The following is an 8,900-nucleotide window of genomic DNA, read 5'->3' as shown; positions in this document are numbered from 1 at the left end:
CCATTTTGCTGCAGATATTCGCACATACGGAAAAGCAGACGTATTTAAAAGATGATTTAATACAACATATTGAATATCTGCACAAACCTCTTCATCTGTGGCGCTAGGGCGGCTGTAGCGGATATTTTCAAGGATTGATGAGGCGAACAGTACAGGTTCTTGTGAAATAGAGCCGATGGCGGATCCACGCAGCCAATGACCATCCAAGTGTTTAATGTTCACTCCATCGATCAACACTTCACCACTATTTACGTCATAAAACCTGTAAGGGAAAGGTCGTTCGCATATCAGGCGTGACTTTAGTAGCTTGACAAACGTTTTACGACAAAAATTTCGCTGTGAAAAAAGCGTTGCATACGATGGTTTTTAAAAATTCTATTATGAGTAAGAAGCACGACCTCAACAGGTATATTATATTAATAAATCCTCTAACAATTGAATGCATTTTTGATTTCATTATCTACCACACCTGCTTGCAATATTTCAAGTACACTGAGAAACATAGCCTGCCCAGCCTATCTTGGACTAGAATGAAGACCAGCGCAAGGTCACTCATTTGTTACAGAAAGTTTTGCGCATAGGTCGAATTTGTCTATTAAAAATCCTATTTTGTATAACAAGGCACACACGAACGGCGTCGTACCCAACCTTTCAATCAGAGCAGCGACTGTGCTTTTCCCCGAACCAGAGCTGCCGCAAAGAGCGACCACCTTACCAGGTGGGATATTTAGGCTAAGATGATCAACGACGTTTTGATCTGGCCGTGTGGGATACGCAAACGTGACGTTACGCAGTCGAATCTCGCCGCTAAAATAATCCTCAGGAATCACTGCACCACCTCGTAGAGGGATTATGGACTTCATTGCAATCATGTCAAGGACGCGAGCCCCACACGCCTTAGCCTTCACGTACTGACTAAACAGCACGAATACCTGACCAAGCGACCTATATTAAATAAAAAAAACGGCACTTCAGAACATAAAATTTCAGATATAGAAAATCTAATGCGTTGCCAATTTAGAAACGTTGCATATTTTTAGTACATATAGTCGAAAGAAGCCCATTAATTTAACTATCAAAGAAACCTATCGCTGTGGTTATAGCAGACGCATGTACAGGTATGTTATGTAAATACATGCTAACAGGTAAAATGTGAAACCTCCAATGGAGTTCAGTACTGACCGGATCAGTCAAAAATTAAAGCAGAGTTTTCATTCTTCAAAGCCAAGCATAAAAGGAAAGTATTATCCAGTCTTACCTCTGTATCATTTGTGCGGCCACCATAAAACTCATGAAGTTTCCTGGTGTTATTTCACCATCGCCCATTAATTTTCCGCCCATAAAGATAATTCCTAGTGTGATGCCGTTCATAGCGATATTAGAAAGTGCCTGTGCATTAAAACATTTAATCGCACTGTTATATAAATGAGTTTATCGAAATGCGTCACGTACACAGAATGTCCCAAAAAACGTATACACAGTTGAATAATTATAACTTCAGTTTTTGTTTACATATAATTCGTACTTAATTTGCTAAAGAATCTACGCAAAGTAGCTGTCTTTCTTTCTCATACCGATGATGTTCAAAGCGTTTACCGTTGTGCTCATACACCGATAATAACAGTGGACTGTTGATTTCCAAATTTCGACAACCATTTCCTTTGGAGTTATCGCTCATTCCTCTCAAATGTGACTTTTAAATGTTCCAGTGTCGCCGGGTATCTGGCGTAGCTTTTATCTTTAAAGTACCCTTAAAATAAAAAGACCATTGGCGTCAGGTCTGGGGAACGGGCACGTAATGCGTTCTATTGGAAAGAAAATTCACCAAAATGTCTCCGAAAGCGTGCTAAAAAGTATCTTTGCAATAAGTTCAGCCACTATACTGTCAAAAATAAGCTGTTCAATGAATCCTATTATTAAAATATCATCGTTCCGCTTATAACGTGTCCATTTAATTCGGTAATGCCAAGCTAGCGATTTGACTGTTTTACTGATTCTTGGATGTTCCTTTCACTTGTTTTCGTTACCCGTTGATGTTCATGGTTTTATGGAACGGTATTTATAAACATCTTAGATACTTTAAATTAGTTTCACATTCATCTCTTGTCTGATATTTTATGTTGCATTGTTAGACCTGCCTGGAGTTCCCTACAATATATACTTCTGCAACATTTTTAGACTTCCAACAATATTTCAAAAAAAAAAAAAAAAAAAATATATATATATATATATATATATGTATTGTTTCATAAGTGTATTGGTATTCTCGTTGTTTCCGATTGATTACTCCATGAAGAGCAAAAAACATTTCGAAACGTATAACCCATAGGGCGATGTATACTTTTTGGGGCAATGTATATGTAATATTATTGTCGTTACCATTCCTACAACGAAAACGTTAAAAGCCATTGGCAGATTCCAGCCAGTTCTTTCTACTCATCATAGTTGGTTGACAAGTCAAACCTACTGTCTGTAGATAGATTTCTACTACAACCTATACACTGGGGTATTATCAAAAATCTCGCCCAACTACCTATTATAAGGGCAAAACACCTGAAATCCTCCGATCCAGAATCCCGTTCTGACGTTGAGATATTCCGCTCGCATAAGTTCATTGCTGAAATGTGACTGTTCGATGTCTTCCATGGCGAAAGCTCGGACGGTGCGGATGTTCGCCACCGCTTCATCCGCTACACCAATCGCATGCGCCATCTGTGTAGTAATAAGCAGCATAATATATGAAAACACTAGTAGTATCGTCTAGATCTCTGCATAGAGATTAGCAGTAAAATGTTTAGACATATTGATTCGATCGTCAGAATTCTCTTTTTATTGGCGTCTTTATTTTTATTGTCTAAGGGTACAAAGTCTAGGGTTGCGGATTTACCTGAGCTTGTGCGAGTGTGGACAACCTTCGTAGTTCGGACCCAAGAATAGTACCGAACGTTACAATACTAGTGACAATGATAAGCATGAAGCCGGTCATCTTTGGGGAGACTGCATACAGTTTTATCGCACAACCTATCGTCTAAGGCAACAAAAGGAACAGTTAAGTGGCTTAATTTCAACTATGGCTTATTCTCTGATATTTTGCACTAAAACATTGATTTATTCTAACTTTGGCTTATTTTCATGCTGAAATATGTTGGTCCTTTTAGAACTGACACAAGCTTATGGCTTAGGTCAAGCAGGGCATTCAACTGAGAAATCACTCAGTGGCAATATGACTCGTTTGTTTTATGTGATTTTCGTTTTATTTATTTCCGGGAGAGTGTAAAAAACACTTTTGCCTTATAATAGAGTCTTGTTGAAAATAGTTCAGTGTGACTCGTTCTGGTCTTCATTTCGAAGTATTTACGTTACTGTATGCTGTATCTTTGCAGCAAGAATCAAGCTGCGATTTCTTGTTCAGTTAAATAACTCCACTTCTAAAAATTATAAATATATTGTAAATAGATGATTTTATTTCACACAGACCTGCACTATATTACGAAGACCTTGCGATACGAGCAGCTTGAAACAACTCTTGAATTCTTGAACATCTCCACTCAATATATTCATGATCTCACCAGTTTTCGTGGCATCAAAATACGCTATGTCCTGCTGAAGGATAGATTTGAACAAAGCTGCCCGGAGACGCGACGACAGGCCTTCGCCGACGTCCGATAGCGACCACAGGTATATCCAAGTAAAGATACCCTACGTAAGATATATAGTCTTTATTCACGACCTAATTAAAATCCTCCCTTTGCTATGTCAATATTAATTCGTTTTCAAGGCAAAGTTGATAGACTACGTTTAATTTATACGGCTTTGATATACTGAATCGGTTCGTTAGAATCACTGCCATTTTGTACAATTATGTCATCGAGGTGTGTCTGCGGAACTATATAAGAAAGCTTGCGCAATAGCATAGGCTCAAGTGACCAATTTTCTGCTTTAACTAGTCTCATCATTAATAAAAGAAAATTAATAAAATTATTACGATTATGATACAATGACTGTTGAGAATAACCGGATTTTTTTTAATTTGGCTAATGGCTTCAAGGTTAAATAAGAAGTTTATTCGATATTCGAAAAAAATGCTTGCAATATAACCGTAAAACTAACTAGACCTTAGCTTTGCTAAAAGGCCATCCCATAAACTTTTGTGCTTTTCCAAAAAGTACAGGATATCCTGTGACGACTAGTTTGTATGATCTGAACAAATGTGAGTGCTTACATTTGAGTCCCTGTTTACAATTACTGGCAGGTCGTAACTAGCAGTGTATTTCTAATAGAAGTTAATAGATGCTCTAAAGATCCATCAAACTACTCCACCCAGTTCTATACCTGAGCGGTATAGATCGCGACCAGCCGTGCAGCAGGACCCCGGACAGCCTCAAAAAAGGACCCACGCGTCACCTGGAGTCCTTCTCGCGTGTATTCCGCAACTACAGATATAATATCCCCTAGATAAGTCGCTATCATAATGTTGATTACGGCTACTGCCAACGAACTCTGTCAGAGTGAAAAGAAAATGAAAATCGCGCACATAAATCAAAAAAAAACAAATTAATAGGCGAACACCCTGCAGCGACCCGCGGCATACGCATAGTAAAATCATACTCTACTATGCACGTATTCTATGCTGCCATATCACTAATAATATGAATCTGTATTACCTTACTAAATTTACGAGTGGGTAATTTTTAATATAATTTGCTTCACAATTGTTGTTATTATAACTGTGAAAAATCTTTACCACAATTGCTATAACCATCATGCAGCTTTCTGGGGCCAGAAACCGTAAGAATAAGGTCCAATTGAACTCTCGGTTGTGGTCGTCTTCTCGTACTGCCCAAGTCTTTCTCTTGCAGTCTGCAACCTAAAAGCATGTAGACCTTGGTTTGTCGGCAGCATTTATGTACCAGAATTTTCTTAAATGTCACAACGCAGTCTCACGCTCAAAAAGTCGGAAGAAGTAGGCGCCAAACAATGCTCCTTACCGGTACTCTGGAGAAATGTTCCCACTATTGATCAAGCAATTCTTTGAAAGTTTTCTGTTACGTATTATAGGATAATAAGATTGTTAAACTGCGAATAGATACTTTCAAATGAATGGCCAATAAAAAAAAAAACTACGAAACTGCAATTCCATATAAATACCTAGCACACACTGCCAGTTGGTATATTTGAAAAGATCTTTGCTGTAAACTTGTCCACAAGAGTAAACGTACGCTAGATTACGCCATACCTTGACACTGATTGATAATTTATAACTTAACGTGGCTGTGAGCGCCACCCCTGAAATAAATCGAAGGGTAGGTGAAACCTTCGGCAATCTGATAACATTTTCCCTGGATTTGTCGTAACAGCTTCGACCAACAGCTTGGCTGGAAAACAAAATAACATACTATTAGTCGTTCGCATATTGTATTGAATTTGGTGCAGATGGTTATGTTATCATTATTAATTCCGAATCGTTGGCTTGGAAGAAACAATCCACATCCTTATTTAGGTACAGTTAAAACCAATAAATGCCATACGCACAATGGAAAACATAGTTCGTATAAAAATAGAATTTAGGTTAGGTGCCTACTCTGATTTACTATATCGAAATAAGCATGGCTAAAATTTGAAGAAATAGAAATAAAGAAAGTGAAAGCACATTTTGAAAAGACGAACTTCGTAGAATGACTGTGTCTACTTGACCACCTAGCGTGCACCAAGTATGTGGAATGATCTGTTACAGTTGCATATGTTATTGCATTTTTAACCAAAATATTGACAATAAGTACCCTGTAACCCAGTGTGTTTTAGAGCGTGTACTACCTGGTACCACTCAAATAAAGTGTACGACGTCGTGACGTGTTGTTTAACGCACAAGACAAAAACAAAAAAGCTGCAAAATAATTCGCTAGAAATAAAACGTTCGCGCAATTCACATCGACAATAGCCCTCACAAGACGTAGAGTCCGCAAACTAACCGTATAGAGGATTTTGATAGTAGTTTCGCTGCCTGTTGGTACCGAAATTTCGACAAAATCATTGCCGAACACCTATGTAAATGTCCTCCTATAAGTAAAGCAATATGGTAAAATTAATTAATAAAATTAGATCATCATTATTCACAACTTTTACAACACTGATATTATATTCACGATCTAAGAATGTAATAAACAGCTTTGAAAAGCTATTCCTCTAATGAATACTCCACAAATATTATGTTGATTGCTCATGGCATATGTTCGAGCTGAATAAGAAATTAAAGTAGTTTCTCATTTTATTATTATTTTGTAATTACCGAATTAGATGAGTGGCTGAAAATTCACAAGTGAAATAACCATCTCACTAAACAGGTATGATCTAAACAAGGTGGTAAAAAGAACTGGCAAAAAGACAAGTCAGCATTTTCAGACTAGACGAATAATACCGGCGATAAATTTTGCAATTTATTCAATAAATTCAATAAATGAACATTTGAATAAAGTAGTCGTCTAAACTAAACATGCTTGCTCCCCGTTAGTTGCAGGTTGATTTTGTTCCTGATCTTTGAAACGAGGCTTGCGAAGATGAGCTAAGAACTACATCAGAGTCTTAGCAGATAGAGTCTCGTGGACAAACTGTGTAATCTGCACGACAATGAAAACACTTAAAGGTATTGTTCGAAATAAAATCTCATTATTCTAATGTGCAATTCAAATTCTTTGCCAAAGTGTCCACGACCACCTTTTTTTGTCCTTCTTAAGTATCCGTGGTGCACGTTATAACTAATGAAACAATACAATGAAACTGTTACGTCTCTTCCGAATTTTCAGGATTAATAAAAGATAGCCACTCACAGACCTCTTACTGGGGTACATCGTACTAAAACTGGGGTGCCTCCCTTGTACTGACCTAACGGACAAACAGTTGTAAAGCGGTATGTATAGAACTTCTAGCCACTGTATTAAGCTCCGAATCAGCTGATTTTGCTGATAAACAAGCACATACACTACGCCAGAAAAGTCGCCCTTTCCCTTCAATGTTTATGTTAGAAGCGCGCGTAAAGCTGGCTTTCACAATTTAGCTAGTACGAACGATGTGAAAGATAACTCAAATAAGAAACAGCTTTTTTTTTTTAAAATATATCCTTTTTTTTAATATAACGTTTTTTCAGGTACCAAGGAATGAGTTATTCGATTGCCCACTTTGGTAGACTAGCATTACGTTTATTAGATATTTTAGCATACCGAATATGTAACCATTTTCAAAAGTTTTATATGCATATAGTTAATCTTATATATATAATTTTTACCCTATATATAACAGATCTACTCTAATGTACTTTAATTGAAGACAACGTGGAGTATCCACAATAATTACCGATAGTAACGACGAAAGCTCTATTCAAGGTAATGGTAGACTCATCAATTTGGAGCGAACTCTGGCGTGTCCAGAACACGTCTCGTCGTCTGACGTGGAAAGGATAGGTGGTCGCGTGAAACCAAATCGAAAGCCTTAGATATACTGCACTCCATTCGTTGATAAATAAAAACAATTTTAAATTTCAAGTAGCAGAACCCATATGTCTACTGTTTGATATAGCCTTGTCCGGAAAACATGCCTTGACGAAGACTGAGCCGACATGGCTCGGCATTGCAGCCAAAAGCGCAACTGTCAGATCTATCCTTCATCTATAGTATAATATGTTTAGTTTTTTTTTTATTAAGCTGTTTTATGAGAGCTTCGACTCGATTGAACATGTGTTAGGTATATATGGCGATGTACGGCGAACCATTTTTTATGTCTACAACAAGTTACCTGCAATCTGGTGGAGCCTGACCCGCTTCTCTTTGTTATAGCTTTATAAACCAATATGCTAGCGATATCGGTATATATTTTTAATTTACCTAAAACAATCACTGACTCGTATTGGCTTCTTAAACCGCGGGTGGTATAGGGATTTGTTGCATATTCTTTCAAGGGCAAAAAGTACGTGCATTGGTCACTGACAGATCCAACAGCTTTCAAACGTCGATTTTGAAATTGTTTTTTTTGAAAATTGAAAATATATAGCAGTGGGCTAAAATATAGGCTTACCGTTTGTTTGTGACAGGAACGCATGTTAAGATTACTTGGCACAAATTTTCTTTCGTTGACAATATGAAAAATGAAAGTTGTCAAATTGTTGGCACTGGGCCATGTCCATTATTTGATGTTAAAGTACATGGCTATTAGCTTGTTACGGGTATGAGATTTGGTACGCGCACTTACTTCTTCAGCCTATGGATACCCTAAGCAGAAGCCTGTTCTTTCGAGAACTGTAAGGCAGTCGACCTTGCCGTCTGAATACGCTTGGGTGGACGTCTAGTTTATTTGATTAGAATTATTTTGCTTGTTTGTTTCTTAGCAGATGTGCAAGCTTGTGTTGGCACCCTGGCAGCTTCTGGACAGCCATATACCTACGATTCGAGTTATTATTTGTAATCTCGTTGTACAGCCTTTTTTTTTTTTTGTTAAGCCTAAAAATGCTCAAGTAAACTTCAAACGAAGTTAACCGGCTATAATTTATAACGAATTATTTTTGAAATATTGATGTACCACAATATTTTTCTGAGCTTTCAGCACCGGTCTCAAACAGGCATTTTAACATGAAGATTGGCGCGTTCAAGACCTTGCACGGCTTACGAATTTGGGAACTTCGATTGTCGGTTATGGTGATAATCTTAAACCAGTAATCATTTCTGTACCAAGTTAATTTCATATTGAATTGAATAAGTTTTTGATTCGGATTAATTAGTTAATACGATCATTGTGAAATTCTAAATGAACATAGAAAATGCAGATGTATTCTACAACAGTCAAGCAATACGAAGGAGTGATTAAGTTTTTTTTGGGAAATATGAATCAGATGTGCTGCTGAGTATGTACTTTCA

The 8,900-nt window shown here is 37.4% G+C and overlaps 1 protein-coding gene across 4 annotated transcripts; it reads right to left on the bottom strand.

Moving 5' to 3' along the window:
• Nucleotides 1–87: 87 nt before the first annotated feature.
• On the bottom strand, nucleotides 88–6,949 carry LOC111259641 (mitochondrial potassium channel ATP-binding subunit; the record flags this gene model as incomplete). 4 transcript variants are annotated; one of them, XM_022831806.2, is given in 11 exon segments in its annotated part: nucleotides 88–262; nucleotides 649–945; nucleotides 1,259–1,389; nucleotides 2,554–2,712; nucleotides 2,888–3,028; nucleotides 3,478–3,699; nucleotides 4,333–4,500; nucleotides 4,745–4,867; nucleotides 5,237–5,375; nucleotides 5,970–6,057; nucleotides 6,880–6,949. In XM_022831806.2, coding segments are annotated over 10 exon segments (1,617 nt in total), but the record flags the coding sequence as incomplete, so codon positions are not given.
• Nucleotides 6,950–8,900: the final 1,951 nt, after the last annotated feature.

Source organism: Varroa jacobsoni, unplaced genomic scaffold (genome assembly GCF_002532875.2).
Source record: "Varroa jacobsoni isolate VJ856 unplaced genomic scaffold, vjacob_1.0 scaffold_354, whole genome shotgun sequence".
Lineage (NCBI taxonomy): Eukaryota > Metazoa > Arthropoda > Arachnida > Mesostigmata > Varroidae > Varroa > Varroa jacobsoni.
The sequence above is the reverse complement of the archived record's forward strand: the minus strand, read 5'-3'. Positions and strand labels throughout refer to the sequence as shown.